Raw genomic sequence first — 19,427 nt, forward strand, 5'->3', positions numbered from 1 at the left:
AAAATCCCATTTTTTTTCAATGTTTTCATAACATTTTATAGTTTTTTTTTTATAAAAATTATATTTTAATACGGGAAGTTCCAGAATTTGTCTCAAGGCACGATGCCATGCACCACTAGTTAACTAATTCATTGAGCCATTTTTAACTTCCCATAGGGAAAGTTATAGTAATCGCAAAAAATCGAAAATGAAAATTTTTATATATCTTTACGTTTCAGAGGTTTCTGAACATTTTGGCATACCTTAGAAAAAATGGATGTATGTGTGTGTGTGTGTGTGTATTCGGAACAAATTTCGTCGACGATTTTGGCAACACGGATCAAGCGATTTGAATAATTCAAAAAACATTCGATTCGTATTGATAAGGAGACGTGCTGATTAGTTTTTGGCAAAGGCAGGTCTAGCCATTTCGAAGATACGGGGCAAAAGTGCCAAAAACGCTAACTCAGTTTTTAAGAGAACGCAGCGTCCGATTTGAATAATTCAAAAATTTCACTTGTATTGACAAGATGAAGAACTGATCAAATTTTCATGAAGGCCGGTCTAGCGGTTCGGAGATCTAGTAATAAAAGTAAAAAAAAATGCCATTTGGCGGTCAAAAATGATCATTAGAGATATGCACATCAAATTATCAGATATTTTATAGAGATTTTAACAATAGTTCAATGTTTATCCGTTAGACGGCGACGCGGCGCTTACGCGCTTCCATATTTTGTCTTTATGCAGTTAAAGCAGTACGATTGCTTTGGAAAAAAGTTCAGAATTACCAAAATATGTCAAAATAAAGAAAATATCATCAAATTTTCAATATTATATTATTTCAAAAAAGGAAAATTTTTGTCAAAAATTTATAGTTTCTCAAAAATCTAATTTTTTCAGAGTAAATTTTTTCAAAATTGTTAATCATTTTAAAAAAAATAGTTTTTGGTATGGGAAGTTCCAGCAATTTGCCTTAAGGCACGATGCCATGCGCCCCACTAGTTGACAAAGTTTTCATAAAATTTTATTTAGCCTTTTTGAAAAAAAAATGAATTTGATACGGGAAGTTCCAGTAACTTGCCTCAAGGCACGATGCCATGCACCACTAGTTAACTAAATCATCATATATCGCATATTCATCCCTATATTACAGTTTTGTCTCTTAATGCGTCCTGTAGTAGGTACCTTCCTATTTCTATTTCTCTGTCCCTGTCTCGTAGGTGTCGGTGTCGGGCCAAGTGGCGCGCTAAGCGGTCTCGCCGATCGCCGATTACCAGGCGAACAGGCGCAGAAATTACATATAATATACACTTTGACTTGATACGAGTGCGGAAGCGAGGCCAACGCCGACGGCGAATGCGAAGCCTCGGTAAAGGCGACGGCTCGTTTGTTATTTGTGGGAAGACGACGTGTATGTGCGAAGTATCGACCGCCGGAGGGGAATAGCAGAGGAATGTTGTGCAGGGTAGAACAACCCAAATGTATGTAGATTGTATACAGTAGAACTCCAATTATCCGAACTCCAATCATCCGAACACCAATCATCCGAACTCCGACTATCCGAATCGCCGATTATCCGAATCACATTCCAGAAAAAAAATTGTCCAAAAAAAGTCTAAGTGCGCTATTATTCTTCCACCAGCAAAGCCAGTGTAGGCACATTGTTTGATTTTGAACAATGATTTTTATTTCTAAACTTGTACATAAGTATATTTTATTTATACTTAAAACATGTGAAATGTCATGTGTTTCTTTCATTTAATTCAATAAAAAAAATAGTGCAATATCAAAACGTGACTTTTTTCTCTCCAATGGCAATTTAAAAACAAAACTCCGATTATCCGAATATTTGATTATCCGAATGGGTCCCGGTTCCCATTAATTCGGATAATTGGAGTTCTACTGTATATCATTGAAAAGCTAATAAAATTTGCTTAAATCTCATATAAAATAACAACTAACATCTAGAACAAAGTTGAACTTTACATTTGTATGAAATAAGACGATTATATTCAAAATCTAGTGCATTTTTTATATCTTGCTCTATCTCATTGAAATTTTTCACAAATATATATAGATTGGTATTTATCATTGAAAAGTTAATAAAATTTGCTAAATTTCATATGAAATGAAAACTAACATCTATATTAACGTTAACAATTGAACGTTAGCTTTGTATGAAATAATGATTATGCGTTTAAATTAGACGGCTATATTCAAAATCAAGTGCATTTTTATATATTTTGCTCTATTTCATAGAATTTTTTCCCAAATACATGTAGATTGTTATATATCATTGTAAAACTAATAAAATTTGCTAAAATTTTGTAAGAAATTAAACCAACATCTAGAACATAATTATACAGAAAAAAAACAATTGAACTTTACATTTGTATACAATAATGATTATGCTTTCAAATTAAGACGGTCTATATTCAAAATCAAGTGCATTTTTTTATATCTTGCTCTATTTCATAGAAAATTTTCACAAATATATATAGATTATTTATCATTGAAAAGCTAATAAAATTTGCTAAAATTTCGTATTATATAAGAATATAGTTATTAGAAACTACGGGAACTCTTTTTTGAAATAAAACTTCTTTAGGCGCGACTAGGGTGTGTAAATCCGTACAAATGCAACGGAAGTCCGTTACGGCAGATAATGTAAGAGTCGAGTGCCACAGATTCGTCATTCGCTCTCGATGATATCATTTCTATACAGGTCGATTGTGATTAGACGTCGTGTATGTGAATAGAGATCTGTCGTTGTATGCGTACCGGCATCAACGTGTATGCGTACCGATATCAACAAGGAAATCGACATAGATAGATAAATAAACATTTTAAATTTACATTGTAGTACAAATCTTGATTTAATGAAAAATGCCTGAGTTAGAAAAATATTTTCCCTGTTCTTCGTAAATAATAAAACAAATAAACATTTGTGCCGTGTACTAAACGTAAGTTTATTGATTAGAAATTATTTCTATATTATTCGTAGTTTCTATAAATCTTTGAAGTTATTAAATGGAAAGTATTTTTTAGACAAACAGATATTACATCTGTTCAAAGCTTGAGATTATATCACAAGATATAATGATGAAATAATGAGTCTTTAAATAGTAGAATGAGGAATCTTTTGAATGGTAAAAAGGGAGTCTTTGAAATGATGTATTGAGGAGTCTTTTAAATAATGAATAAGAAGTCTTAAATGATGAATGAAGGAATGTTTTAAATGTTGAATTGAGGAGTCTCCAAAAATAATGAATTTAGGAATTTTTTAAATAACGAAATAAGGAGTCTTTCGAATCATGAATTGAGGAATCTTGTACATCATGAATTAAGGAGTCTTTAAAATAGTAAATTAAGGAATCTTGTGAATTATGAATTAAGGAGTCTTTAAAATAGTGAATTAAGGAGTCTTTAAAATAGTGAATTAAGGAGTCTTTGAAATAGTGAATTAAGGAGTCTTTAAAATAGTGAATTAAGGATTCTTTTAAATATTGAATTAAGAAGTCTGCAAAATAATGAAGTCAGGAATTTTTTCAAGAGTCTAAAAATTATATAGGTAATATTTAAAAAAAAGTCAATGAATGTATGTGTTAATTTTAATTACATGAAGTTCTTCAAACACAATTATTACATAATGAGTGAAGTTGCGAAAATAATATTTCTTTAGGCTTTTATGACATAATCCACTGTGTGAACAAATATTAAAGAATTAATCAATCAGCAATTACTTCATTTCTCTAATGAAGGTTTATTTCTAAATGCTAATTACAATGACAAACCGATCATGTCATATTTGAAGTATGACTTCAATTATATTATTGTTTTTAATAATTATACATATTTTTAATGCCATAGTAAAATATATAATTTATAATTTACTATTATATAAATGTGTATAATGATTGACGACACTAATAAATGTGTGCATCACGAGTGTTACCATATTACTAATAAACATTATTCAAAATTGTTATCGATGTATTATATTTACTTAGATATCATCTTGTACAGTAGCAAATAAGTTTTACTTCAATCGCGTGTGAACCTTACCCGCATTCTTTTTTTTTTAATTTTAGCTATAAAACACAGCATGCTCTGATATGTATAAAGATAATAATTTGTGTCAAAAAAGTATATATAACTATTATTGTTATTACTTTTATATAACTTCAAAATAAATTATATAACTTTTATTTTTATTTAAATAGTATTACATGTGTAAAGATAAATTATATATAAAAATCAGATATTACATTTTTTATAAGACAGGAATAATAAAACACCCATTTTCCCCGAATTTTTGTCGAAAATTACACAAAAAGTGTGTACGTACATTGATATGCTACTATAAAAAATGTATTTTATTCTTTTATTATCTTATAAATGTAATTTATTAAAATGTTGTAAAACCCTGTCTGTGTCATTTATACCTGCCTCTACTAAGAGAGTCTGCTAACAAAACCGGTTAAAAAAACTTACGCCGTAAGCGTCGGCTTCGCATACAAATGTTGACCAAAAAAAATATATGCGTCTGTTCTCCTGGTGATGTAATTAACCCTTCCGGTTTCTAGACTGGACGAGATATAAAAAAGAGTGCGCGTAAGGTTCACACGCGATTGAAGTAAAACTTTTTTGCTACTGTCCAAGATGGCATTTAAGTTAAAATAAATACATCCTGAAACAATTTTGAATAATGTTTATTAGTAATATGGTAACACGAGAATAAATAAGATATAAAAAGAGTGTAAGGTTCACACGCGATTGAAGTAAAACTTATTTGCTACTGTACAAGATGGCATTTAAGTAAATATAAATACATCCTAAAACAATTTTGAATAATGTTTATTAGTAATATGGTAACACTCGTGATGCACACATTTATTTGTGTCAACCATAAAAACAAATGGTGGTGTATGGCATCGTGTATTAAGGCAAATTGCTGGAACTTTCCGTACCGTAATGAAATATTCAAAAAATTTGAAACGTTTTCAAATATATTATTACAAATACTGTAACTTTCATTATTTTTGCTATCTTGTTTGTTATATCTGAGCAAATCAAATGTAAATCATAAATCGATTGTTCTCCAGAACATTAACAATCGGCATTTCATTTCGAATTCAATTTCAAAAAAAAAGTTGCCTAATTTGCACAATTTTTTAATAAAAAAAGCATTTGCAAATACTTCTGTGCGACATTTTCACTCACACTGTGCTTAGCTTGGCGGCATTTTCACATTTTTCAATAGTTTTCACAAAATTGGAAAAGTGCTCTAGAACATAAACAGTCTAAACTCTAAACGCACTTGGATAAACATTTGTACCAGAGTAGCGCTTAGACTGTGCTTAGCCTGGCTAATTTTTTGAATTTTTAATCCAAAAATTGAAAAGTTAATGGTACTATTTTGTTGTATTTCTGGAAGTCTAGAATCTGGACTTTGACATTTCTGGGATTTTTAAAAATTTTGGACTCTGGGTTTTTAGATTTTTTAAAGTGTAAGATTTCTGAAATCTAAAGTCTTGAATATCTTGAATTTGGTATTGGCAAATTGCTGGAACTTCCCGTACCGTAATTAAACATTCAAGAAAAATAATCAATAATATTATTAGGTCATAATATCATAATAATCAATAATATTTAATCAAATTAAAAAAATGGACTCTTCATAAGGTACACATAAGTTGTTCATAAAATACGCTCGTCGCCCAATTTAAAAAGCACTTATAAGTTTACAGTATGTAATAAATAATCTATTTGAAATTATTCAAAACAATTATTGATTATTTTCATTCCTCGAATGTTTAATTAGTACGGGAAGTTCCAGCAATTTGCCTTAAGGCACGATACCATGCGCCCCAATAGTTAAAACTAGGGTTTATACAAAAACCGACATTTCAGAAAACCGGTTTTCGAATTATAATTCTACTAAAAACCGGCTTTAGCCGGTTTTCGAATTTTATATAGAATATAAAATTTTTGCTCGAATATTCTGTAATTTATCCGTAAGTTTAATGTGATTTAGAGCAGTATTTGACTGAATTTATTTAATGTTCAATTTTATGGATAGTAAACAAAATTATTTTAATTTTAATTAGTAGAACTTAAGATTAGTAGTTTATCTTGATTAAATAATTTTGAAAATGATTATTCGTTATTCATGCATCATTTTCACATATAAGAATGAAAATATTTTTATGATAGTGAATGGAAAGTTTTCTAATAAATAAAAATAATACAATTTTAATTAAAAATATACATTAAACAAAAAAAAATAAAAAAATATTAAATACTTGTTGATACATACTTGTTAATATCAATTTTAGTTTTAAAAACAATTAAGCTAAGCTTGGGTATTGTCTTCTGTTCTAAGCAATTTTATTTAATTAATTTTGAACATTCTAATTGTTTTTTTGTTTAATAAAATGTGATTTCAAAAGACTGAAAAGATCTATCGAATTGCTACTTAGATGTGTCCTTTGTATAATCACAAATTTTCCTGAAATAGAAAATACTCTCATACTTGCCACCGAATTATGCTTAATTGTTTTTAAATCCTGTTATAATAATTCTAAGTTTTTGTTCTTTTATTTGTGGCTTGTAGGGCTCAAAAATCTTTTTTTAAGTTTGAGTAGAGGAAGTTACTTCTTCGAGAAGAAGCCACACTGATTTAAATTAATATATACACTGGTATAAAAATCGAAATTAATATATACAAAACCTTTCTGGAAACCATTGCAGAAGGATAAGATATCAAAACGCTTTCATCTATCTTTCATATTTGGCTATATTTGTCATATTCCATTTATACAGTGAAAACCGACTTTTTTCACTAAAAAACCGGTTTTCGAATTCCATAATTTTTGCCAAAAAACCGGTTTTTGAAAACCGACAAACCCTAGTTAAAACATAACGTTGTTAATCCTTGCTTTCGCCTACGCACTAGTAAAACATTCGTTTAGTTTACATGAATAAACTGCGGGTTTATGATGCTCTTCGATATTTAATTGCTCCCGGCTTATCGAAACACTACCGACGAAACGTTCACAAACAGTTGCAACGCATTCGAATTGTGCCCTAGAGCTCCATATGTATGTATTGACATATGTTTGTATGTATGTATGTAGGCATCTCTCTATGCATATATGTATCTATGTATGTATGTATCTATGTATCTATGTATCCATGTATCCATCGGTGTTTTGCTCTACTACTTCTAACCCGGAGCACCGCCTCGTTCCCGGTCAGAGGCGAAACGGCCGCTGTTCGCCTGGTAGCCGGATGGGATGGAAACGCATCAACTGTATCACTCCAAGACAAACTCGAATTGAGTTTGTTTTTAGTTGAGAGTAGAGAGAAGAGAACAAACGGAAACTACTTCTGTTTAAATAGAGTTATGGAGAGAGATTTATTTGCTTACGACTTGGCAACATGAAATGTTACATTACTGTTCTATGCAATTTAGAGACTGTAAAGTAACTAGTGGTGTATGGCATCGTGTCTTAAGGCAAATTGCTGAAACTTCCCCGTACCGTAATGAAATATTCGAGAAATTTTAAACGCTTTCAAATATATTATTACAGCTACTGTAACTTTCATTATTTTTGCCATCTTGTTATATCTGAGCAAATCAAATGTAAATCATAAATCAATCAAAATTTATCTCCAGAACATTAACAATCGTCATTTCATTTCGAATTCAATTTCAAAAAAATAGTTGCCCAAAATTGCACAAAATTGAAAAAGTGCTCCCGTATAGTCACAGTCTAAACGCATTTGCAAATAATTCCGTGCGACATTTTCACTTATACTGTGCTCAGCTTGGCGGCATTTTCACATTTTTCAATAGTTTTCACAAAATTGGAAAAGTGCTCCAGTACATAAACAGTCTGAACGCACTCGGGTAAACATTTGTACCAAGATGGCGCTTAGACTGTGCTTAGCCTGCGTAATTTTTTGAATTTTTAATCCAAAATTACAACTATTGGGACGCATGGCATCGTGCCTTAAGGCAAATTGCTGGAACTTCCCGTACCGTAATTTTAAACATTCGAGGAATGAAAATAATCAATGATTGTTTTGAATAATTTCAAATTTATGAACAACTTGATGTGTACGTTTACAAGAGTCTATTTTTTTGATAATTTGGAATTTTTTTTAGAAGTTTGAAATTTTTTGTAATTAAAAAAAGCGTTTTTTCTAAATATTTTGAGAATTTGGAAATTATTAAAACCTTTTTATTTTTTTTGAAATTATTGAAATATTCCCAAATTTTTGTAAGAAATCATTTTTGTTTTAATTTTTTCAAAATTTTGTTTTTTTTTTTTGAAAATTATGAAAAATTTCAAAAATTTGAATTTTTTGAAACTTTGAATTTTATGAAAATTTTAATTTTTTTTAAATTATCGAAATATTTTCAAATTTTTGTAAGAAATCGTTTTTGTTTTAATTTTTTAAAATTTTGTTTTTTTTTGATTATGAAAAATTTCAAAAATTTAAATTTTTTTGAAAATTTTGATTTTTTTTGTGAAAAGTTTCAAAATTACTAAATTTTCTATAAATGCATTTATTGCACACTGTCTACTCAAGCCAAATGTTTTTTGAATAAATCTAATCGGATGATCCGTTCTCTCAAAAACTGCTTAACCGTTTTTACACGCTTTGCTCTCCGTACCTCCTAAACGGCAAAATTGCCTTTTGCAAAATCGCCTCGCGATCGAGTACAAACGAATGATTTTTTAATCTTATAAATCGGTTATTCCATACTGTCGAGGACATTTTAACCATATGAATTAAATTCAATATTAAAAATCTTGGTACGGAACCCAAAAAATGTACACAAAATGTGTACACAATATTTAAAATCTCTATAAAATATCTGATAATTTGATGTATATAAGTCCAATAAACATTTTTGACCGCAAAATGACATTTTTTTAACTTATTTTTATTGAGACTCCATAACTGCTGGAGCTGTCTTCCCAAAAATTTTACCACTAAAATGTTTTTTGAATTATTAAAATTGGACGCTCCGTTTACTTAAAAAGTGAGTTACCGTTTTCGGCACTTTTTGCCCCGTATCTTCGGAACGGCTAGACCTGCCTATACCAAAAACTAATCAGCACGTCTGCTTATCAATACGAATAGAAGTTTTGTTTCAATAAACCTATATAGGTTACAGAACAATCGTTACAATTCATTTTAAAATATAAATATTATAAAATAAAAAATATACAATGATGTATTTTTTATTTGCTTACTTGATTTTTTTTTGCTGGAGAAGTATGAATTATTATTTTAGCAGATAATTTCAAATTATATACAAATTATTTCTTAAAATTATGGATCAATTTTTCTTTTAAACTTCACCTTGATCCATTTTTGAAGTTTCCGCACAATTATATTTATTTCCCTTACGTCGTAGTAAAAAGTTTTGAAAGTGCAAAATAAGTAAAAGTAAATATTAGATTAAAAACTGCGAAAAGTGCACTTTGTCCCACATGGGCGAGCACAATTAAAATTAAAAAGCTCGCTGGGAGCTTTTTGTTTCCAAGGATTTATCCAGCTAGAGCTTTTTTTGTATAAATATCAGAGCGTTTTCCATAATGATGTAAAGGAAAGTTTATTTTATGAATTTTACGCGTGAAAAAATTGCTTAACTTAAATTTTATAAATATGTGGATTGGTTAATAAATATAAATAGGCGTAAGTGGCATTTTACCTAACATTTACTTGATGTTAGTATCAACCTTTATAATATAGTACAGATTGCCGTTTGATGTCATAATTAAAAAAAAAGTTAAATAAAATTTAAAACAGTTTTAGTCAGGTTTGTCGTTATAAAAAATATATTTTCGGCTATACTTTGCAACAGTTAGGATTTTTGATATATATCTTTCTAAAATTGAAAAAATAAAAACTACAAAAGCCTTGTTAAAACACCATGGATATACATCTTAGAAAAACTAGTTCTCCAAATCCTGAGGATTTATTTATGTATATGTACATTCTTGAGGAAAGAGTAAAATTAGAAATTAAGCGTATTACTATTCGATGGCAAATTAAAAATGTTTATAGAACAACTTTTTGAATCACCAAAATATCTGCAATAGTTTTTATAAAATCGCATTTTTACACTTTGCAAATTTTATAAGTTGTAAAAAATCAATATGGATCCTGCGAAATCGAAATGTTTAAAAATGCAATATCTCGAGAACCTTTTGAGATATTTTAGAAATTCAAAAATTTGCTTATATAACATTTTCAATTTGCCATCGAACTGTGTTAATCACGATTTGTTATTTTAACTCGTTCACTGAGAATGCAACATTAATTAGTATACTTATATAGAAAGCATCATATAATCCACTTGGTAATGAAAAAATAACATTGAAAATATATTAATTAACAATAAAGATACATACTATCGACTTGCATTGTTAACTATTTCTTCAAATCCTGAAAATTTATTTATGTATATATAGATTTTTGAAATAAAAGTAAAGAAAGTAAAAATTGGAAATCAAGAGTATCACTATTCGATGGCAAATTAAAAGTGTTTATAGAACAACTTTTTGAATCACCAAAATATCTGCAATAGTTTTTACAAAATTGCATTTTTACATTTTACAAATTTTATAAGTTGAAAAAATCAATATGGATCCTGCCAAATCGAAATGTTTAAAAATGCAATATCTCGAGAACGCTTTGAGATATTTTAGAAATTCAAAAAGTCGCTTATATAATACTTTTAATTTGCCATCGAACTGCGTTAATCACGATTTGCTGTTTTAACTCTTTCACTAAAAATGCAATATTAATTTGGATACTCATATAGAAATTGAAAATTTGAAAAAATATTTATAACTAATATTTAAACAGATGGCATTTTCTCAAATTTTTTTATGCGATTTTGATGAAACTTGGCACACATTATTAATCTACCTTACCAAATTTGTGACCAAAATTTAAATTTGGAACGTTCAATAGTTTTTAAGATATGCGCGGTCAAAAAATAGTCCTTTGGAATGACAGGGAACAAAGAAAAAAAGTTGGAAATTTATATTTTATTATTAAAGTTGATTATTTACACATATCAAAAAGCTTAGGCATTATGCATTAAGAGAAAATAGCATTCACACCAAGTTTTTTTTTATAAAATTTATCAAATTATAATTTTTACTCAATCCCATCTTAACCGGTTTATTTCGGGTTGAAGTAAGATTAGGCCGATTTGGGTTAAATTGGGAATTAAAAATATTGGGAAATTCATGTAACAAGCCTTAGGGTAAAATTCCACTTACAAATAGTTACATTATCAATTATTATTAACTTCCCGTAGGGTAAGTTATAGTAATCGCAAAAGAATTGAAAATGAACATTATTATAAGTATATCTTTACGTTTCAAAGGTTAATGAAACAAAAATTTGAAAAAAATAATAAACAAAACATTTTATAAAATAAATAATTTAAACACGCTTTTAATGTCTCATCGACATTTTTTAATAAAACGACTTTGAATTCGATATTTCATTCTTAAGCAATAAATATAGAAAATTCGGGACATTTTTTGTTGGTTTTTGTCAAATAACTCAAAAATTTCATATCAAACTACCTCTTTTGAGTTAGATAGGGTGAAACTAGATAAAATTTACAACAATTTCTAGAAAACACTTTTATACACTTCGATATAAAATTCTTGAATAAAACCACTTTGAATTCGATATTTCATTCTTTAGCAATATTTTGGGGATTTACACACATTTGCAAGAAGACTGCAGAATAATTTTTTTTTTAAAATACTCAAAGTATCAAATGATGTGTACTGAAAATTTTAGAATTTACTACAACCTCTAATGTATAATTTGTTAAAATTTGAAGTCTTTAAAATTACAATCTGATTTTATATTAAATATTATTCTTACCTGTTCGACTTCTTTAGTTTTCGGATTGAAATAAGTGCCATTGGCATTCGGCATATCGATATATTGATAGATCGATTTTATGGGCCCATGAACCTCACGACCTTTTGCTTCTGTCAACAAACTCTAAAAAAAAAAATAATAAAATTTATAAAATAAAATAAAACATGAAATAAAATATAATAGAGTAAATATCAATTGCACAAATTATAGCAGAGTGGTTTAATTTCCTGGACGGAAATTATTTCTGATTTTCTGATACAAAGTTTTCTAAAGAAAAGGAAACTGAGGTGACAGCAATTGTTACATAATTCTTAGAAAGATATATAACAAGATATGTTATCTTTTAATATAAATAAGACAGATGTCTGTTTAATGGATTTTCTGAAGTTAATTGTAAATACATAGAATTGTAAATTTTGGGAAAACAATTTCAAACATCAAGTTCCTGTTTTAAACGAGTATTTATAATTTTGGGTCAAATTAAATCAAATATTTGTTAATATAAAGATTATTTTTAGAATTGTGCAAGGTATCAATTTTAAAGGTATAAAGTGTGTAAAAATTAAGGTCTTTATCAAAAGTAAAATTTAGGAAAATTTTGTAAATTATTCTTTGTAAATTTTGTAATAATATAAATATAATCTATTTCTTAAACAATTTGATACATATTAATTTTAGTGGATAAAAGATATTTGGGTATAAACAAATCAATATTAGAGTCCATTTAAAAAATTTAATAAATAAAATTTTATTAAGGGTCATAGTTTAAAAATGTTTCTCTTACTTATTTTAATATAAAGATCTGAATTAAAAATGAAATTTTGAAAAGTCAAAGTTGTAATATTTTGTGTATATATTATTTTTAAAATTTGTACAACAATTTAAAAAAATGTAAAGTTTGTTGTAAAGTCAGTCATTTTTTCATCTTTTTGATTTTTTAACAATTAGTACTACATTTTAATTTTGCATACGATTTTATCAAAAATTTAACTATATTTTTATATTTATAAATTTCTGCGAAACATGTCATTCATGTATTGTTTTTATATAAATAACATTTTCAATAAATATTTTTTTATTAATTATTTGCCTTAAATGAAAACATAAAAATGACTTTTGCGATTAATATTGTGCAAAATTCGCAGAAATCTCGATTTGATTGAAACCTTTTATGTATTCGAGGAAAATATTGACGAGTGGAATTATTAATATTGTATTTTGATTTGTATATATATATATATATAATATATATATATATATATATATATATATATATATATATGAAATACATGGAAATTGCTTTTGAACTTTGCAAATGATTTCTGGGAAACATACGCACTAAATTGGATTTATATTTGGAAATTTATATATATATATATATATATATATATATATATATATTACAGAGCATATACAACAATTTATCTGAATTTTTTAAAAACGTTTGCGAAAATTTTTCTTGGTGTCATTTTAATCATGAAAATCCCACAGTTACTTCTAAAGACAGTTATTTAAATTTTAAAAGTATTATTAAAATTTTACGACTTAAAATATTTTTAACAATTTGACTACTAGATAAAAATGTATAAAAATATGTATAAAATTTAAAATAAAATTCAAATTTCACATTTGAGTCATCTATCAAAAAAACCTTCTCATGTAAAATGTGTTCTTGGAATAAATTTATTTTTAACAATTTATATACATACTAATAAGATGTATAAAATTGAAATATTAAAAGTGAAGTAATAAAATTTGATATTATCATTTTTCTTTAGTTTCTACGTATATTAATATACTTAAAATTTAAACGATTTAAACATACATTGATGGTTCCAAATAATTTTCAGCTCGAGTTAGTATTTTTTTTAAATTCAACTACTTGTCTAAATTACTTGGAAATATTTTTAAAATTTGAACAAAAGTTATAAAAATTTATAGTTTCAAACTTATAAGCCTATAATTCAAATTAATATATTTAAAAATTAAAGAAAAATCATTTCATACATTGATGACTACAAATAATTTTTAGCTCGAGTTAATAATTTTTTATAATTTAACTGTCTATCCAAATTGTATGAAAGTATTTTTAAAATTTAAATAAAATGTATAAAAATTAATTACAATAATAATACTAGTAATTTTATTATTATATTTAAAATTTAAGCAAAGTCAATGCGTCATCTTACTTTGAAGCTTTTGAATAATTTTCAACTCGACTTGTATAAAGTTAATATTTTTTTAATATTCAACTGCCTGTCCAAATTGTATGAAAGTATTTTTAAAATTTAAACAAACGGTATAAAAATCAATTACAATTACTTTATAATACTAGTATTTTTATTATTATATTTAAAATTTAAGCAAAGCCAACGCGTCATCTCTTGCGTTGAAGCTTTTGAATAATTTTCAACTCGACTTGTATAAAGTTAATAATTTTTTATAATTTAACTGTCTATCCAAATTGTATGGAAGTATTTGTAAAATTTAAACAAAAGGTATAAAAATCAATTACAATTATTTTATAACACTAGTATTTTCATTATTATATTTAAAATTTAACCAATCAACAAGTCATCAACGTTTTTCAATAATTTTCAACTCGACTTGTATAAAGTTAATAATTTTTTATAATAACTGTTTATCCAAATTGTATGGAAAATTTTTTAAATTTAAAGGAAAGTATTACATATGTTTGGTAATTTTTCCAAAATTATTATATTTAAATTAATATTTTTAAAATTTAATTATATTTACCTCTGCACGTCCTGCTAATCTTTCTGCAATAATTTTGGTACTTTGGAACATGTCACCGTTTTCTCCAGGACCTCTGCAAAAATAAAATTAATATTAGTTAAATATATTATAAAAGTATATATAAGTTAAATATAATAATATTTTATTATATAAATATAATATAATCTAACATGTTTTTGACAGACATTTGATGCATTTTTTGACTATTTTAATACTTTAATTTTAACCAAAATAATTCAACTTTGATAATTGAATCAAAATAATTCCATAGTAAACTTAAAAAAAAAACTAATAAATTAAATTATAATATATTATAATATGTTCAAATAAAATTTCTAAGTCACTTATATCATAATTATTTACTAAACTAATAAAAATTAAATAACAGGTTATATAACCACTCATTTAATAATAATTTATTGAAATTTTTTTGTATTACAAATTAATATAAAAATATAGTTTGTTTATTTCTAAAACAATTTTGTTTGCAATTTAGTACAAAACTAGTGGTGTATGGCATCGTACCTTACGGCAAATTGCTGGAACTTCCCGTACCGTAAATATTCGAGAAATTTTGAACGATTTCAAATATATTATTACTAATAATGTAACTTTCATTATTTTTGTATCTTGTTATATCTGAGCAAATCAAATGTAAATCATAAATCAATTTATCTCCTGAACATTAACAATTGTCATTTCATTTCGAGTTCATTTTCAAAAAAAAAAATAGTTGCCAAATTTACACAAAATTGAAAAAGTGCTCCAGTACATAAACAGTCTAAACGCACTCGGGTGAACATTTGTACCAGAGTGGCGCTTAGACTGTGCTTAGCCTGGGTGATTTTTTGAATTTTTAATCCAAAATTACAAAAAATTGTCTATAATTTTTTTTTACCTGGCGATGCAGTCTCCTGCACCTTTTGGACAGGTGCTAGTTAAAATATCACATTCTTCTCCTGATTTGGAACATTTAGGACCCTTAATATTTGGGGAAACATCCCCTAAATTACTTGAAGCGAAAGCTGCCACGAATTGACCCTGAAAATAGAAAATTGAAATAAAATTATATAACAAAAACACAAAAACAATTAAAGAAATGGAGATAGGGAATTAAATTAAAGGGTGAAATGAAATGTTTGACAACAATTAACATTCAATTTGTAATGATTGGGTGATGGGTGAAGAGGCGATTAGTTTTTGGCAAAGACAGGTCCCGCAATTTCGAAGATACAGAGCTAAATGTGCAATAATGGCTAACAATTGCTTTTGAGGATAAAAAATTATTACATCTATTTTTATTTTCCATAAAATATTTTTGTCATTTTGGATTAAAAATTCAAAAAATCACCTAGCTAATCACAGTCTAAGCGCCACTCTGGTACAAATGTTTACCCAAGTGCGTTTAGACTGTTTATGTACTGGAGAACTTTGTGAAATTGTGTGATACTATATTAAATGAAATATGATTAAAAAAAAAAACAGATGTTAACTCAAAATCTTATTCTATTTTTACAGAATAATTCACTGATAATATATGATAATACTTTTATGATCCTTTTACTCAACTCACAACATGTTCCTCTCAAACAAATCTCTTTTATGTATTTCCTGAGCAAAATCGTTCCCATACAAGAAATGCTTCTGCTCTCCTGATACCCGGCGACTGTCTTATTGACAAACATTTTAACCCTTTTAGAAGAAACACAGAAAAGGAAAAAGAGAAAGAGAAGTTTATTTAGAAAACGTGAATCCAACCCAGTTTCTTTTTTGCTAGCAAATTTTTCGTTACAAAATAGTAGATCAAATAATTCTAATTGTTAACTAGTGGTGTATGGCATCGTGCCTTAAGGCAAATTGCTGGAACTTCCCGTACCGTAACAAAATGTTCGAGGAATACTAAATGTTTTCAAATAGATTATTATAAATCCTGTAACATTGTCTAATATTTATAAGAATTATATAAACTGAATTGCAGAGTTGAAATTATTTGTAAAGTATATTAGAACTATAGTCAGAATTAAAAATAAAATCTGAATTATTTTCGATATACAAGAAAAATAAAAAAAAAAAAAAAAAATTATAAGAATTTTTTTTCCAAAATCTATTATTTTGTTAAGATAAGCAGAAAGTTCTTTGAATCATTTAAATCGGACGCTTAGTTCTCTCAAAACTGCCATTTTTACATATTTAGCTCCGTATCTTCCAAATGGCTGGGCTGCCTTTGCCAAAAACTAATAGACGCTTCTCCCAATCATTACTAATTGAATGTTTTTTAGGTCATTCAAATCGGATACCCCGTTCTCTCAAAAAGTCGATTTCTATTTTCTGCACTCTTTGCTCCGTATCTCCAAAACGGCTGGACATGCCTTTGCCAAAACTAATCAGCTTTTCTCTATCAATAGGAATCGAATGTTTTTTGAACCATTCAAATCGGTTGATCCGTGCGCCCGAAAACGTGGACGAAAAAACGCGGACATACAAAACACCACACACAACACACACACACACACATCCATTTTTCTGAAGTATGCAAAATGTTCAGAAACCTTCAAAACGTCGAGAAATGTAAAAATTTTCAATTCCGATTTTTGGACGATTACTATAACTTACCCTACGGGAAGTTAAAAAAAATGTTTTAGGTATAACTTAGTGACAAATGAATGAGTTTTATTCACTCATTTGTTCGCTAAATTACATCTAAAAAATATTTTTAAAATTTTTGAAAATTTTCCATGCTATTTCCATACAAAACTTTGATTGAATTGCGCTCTATCTAAACGTTAATATTAAGAGCTAAAACTTTCAGAGAATTGTTTTTTATCTATTTGGAACCATTTGAGCCCATGGGAGCAAGGAATTCGAAAATGACCTTTTTAAGAACCACCCAGTGGTGTTGTCGAGCCGGAACGCGCCGGAACGCGCCGGAACGTCGTTCCGGCAAATCATTTTGAGCCGGAACGCGTTCCGGCAAGAAAAAATATAAAAACATCGCTACATACAGAAAATGATTTAATAAGTAAATTTATACGTTATTATTCAACTAATTTTATTAAATGTTATTATTGTAATAAACATACATATATGTGCACAAAATGGGTTTTGTAATAATTTTTTGTTTCTTTCCTTTTCGAACGGAACTGGAAAAACATGAAAACCGGCTTTAGAACCGTTTTTTAATTTTAGCGTTCCGGCAAAAAAATATTAGCACAGAACCACTGGTTTTATCAAAGTAGTTTTTAATTTAGTAACAAATGAGGTGTATGAACTTCTTATAGAAAAAATAATATTTATAAATTAAATCTTACATTCATTCGCATTTCTTATACGCTAACATCTACATCATAGGTTCCTATTCATGTATTTTTATAGCCTTACACGTGTGCCTATACGTTGCATTCTATACTACACGCCTTACATCTGTACCATACGCTATATTTCATTATATACTCTCAATCCCTACATTGTACACCGAATACACCTAACCTATATCTACTATATATCCTATTACCTATTAATTTCCCTTACACGCTACATTAACCCTACCGAGAATCGAAACCCGGGTCCGCCGCGTGGCACGCGACGACCTTATCCACTACACCACCGTAACGCTACAATCAACCGTCTTTTTCGCGTGTCGTCGCGCCACCTCAGTATTAATTACCTAATTAATTAGAAAATGAACCGCGGGAAACAACAGTGCGTCCCATATTATATTATTAGTGGGGGTACCCGATAGGGTAGTGGTTAAGGTGCGCGACTTCCACGCGGGGGGTCCGGGTTCAATACCCGGTATAGGCAATAGATAATATATATAATAGGTAGAGATAATACATAGGGCGTGAGTGGTAAACCTATATAATATAGGTGAATATATAAATTAGACAGTAGTATTTATAAGAAGTAATAGGTCTGTAGGTATATAATAAGTTAATGACGGTATAGGTATCTCACGGTATGATAGATAATAGATATCTATCGATGATATACAATAATATAATATAGTATGATAGGTAATAGGTTCTGTCATATTATTAGGTTAAGTCTTATAAAGTATTGTAATAAATCTTGAGTACTTTTATAACATAATAAATACCTGTAGGTATTAATGAATACAAATAATACCAGAATAAATATGATTAATGTCATTGAAGAATATAAATTATGTACTCAATGATTCCCTCATACTTGTACAATTTAATGTATAGACTAGCTGTGTATAATAGAGTTAATTTATAAAAAGTCAATATATTAGATTTGTGAGTTCTTATCGAAATATATCAAATTTTTTGAACCGGTTTATGAACCGGATTTTAAATTTTAGCGTTCCGACAAAAAAAATATTAGCACAACACCACTGGACGACCACCCTAATATATATATACATAATAAAATTTAATATCATATTCCATGTAAAATTGTGCATGCGACTCTGTTACTGCGTTACACGAAAAACAGACCTGAAACGATTTTTAGTGGGTACAACTAGGAAATATAATAAAAGTCGATGTAAAAATTTTGCTAAAAATTTAAGAATATATAAATAACTTTTTGCAATATTTGCACTAAAAATTTCATTAACCCAAAGTGCTTCTATAAAGTTCCACGATAGACAGAAGATGACTTCAAAAATTCCAAAAAACTAAATTGGCAACATAACATTTTCACAAGATTGAGGTCAAAACTTAAGGCATTTTTGGACTGGACAGGAAAACTTCTGGATTTGATTTTCTACAAGGATCATGGTCAGGATA

General features: G+C 27.9%; 1 protein-coding gene across 1 annotated transcript in view; it reads right to left on the bottom strand.

The window, feature by feature from the left end:
* LOC113389125 (neutral ceramidase) overlaps positions 1-19,427 on the bottom strand; it is a 152,985-nt gene that overhangs the window by 84,130 nt on the left and 49,428 nt on the right. Inside the window, exons 6-8 of the mRNA XM_026626178.1 lie at positions 15,572-15,714; positions 14,674-14,746; positions 11,917-12,039 (exon numbers count right to left, since the gene is read on the bottom strand). Coding sequence (XP_026481963.1) covers positions 11,917-12,039; positions 14,674-14,746; positions 15,572-15,714 — 339 coding nt within the window. The remainder of the gene's footprint in view (positions 1-11,916; positions 12,040-14,673; positions 14,747-15,571; positions 15,715-19,427) is intronic.

Source organism: Ctenocephalides felis, unplaced genomic scaffold, assembly GCF_003426905.1.
Source record: "Ctenocephalides felis isolate EL2017-DRISC unplaced genomic scaffold, ASM342690v1 CF-g0.4_SCAFFOLD_03573, whole genome shotgun sequence".
NCBI lineage: Eukaryota > Metazoa > Arthropoda > Insecta > Siphonaptera > Pulicidae > Ctenocephalides > Ctenocephalides felis.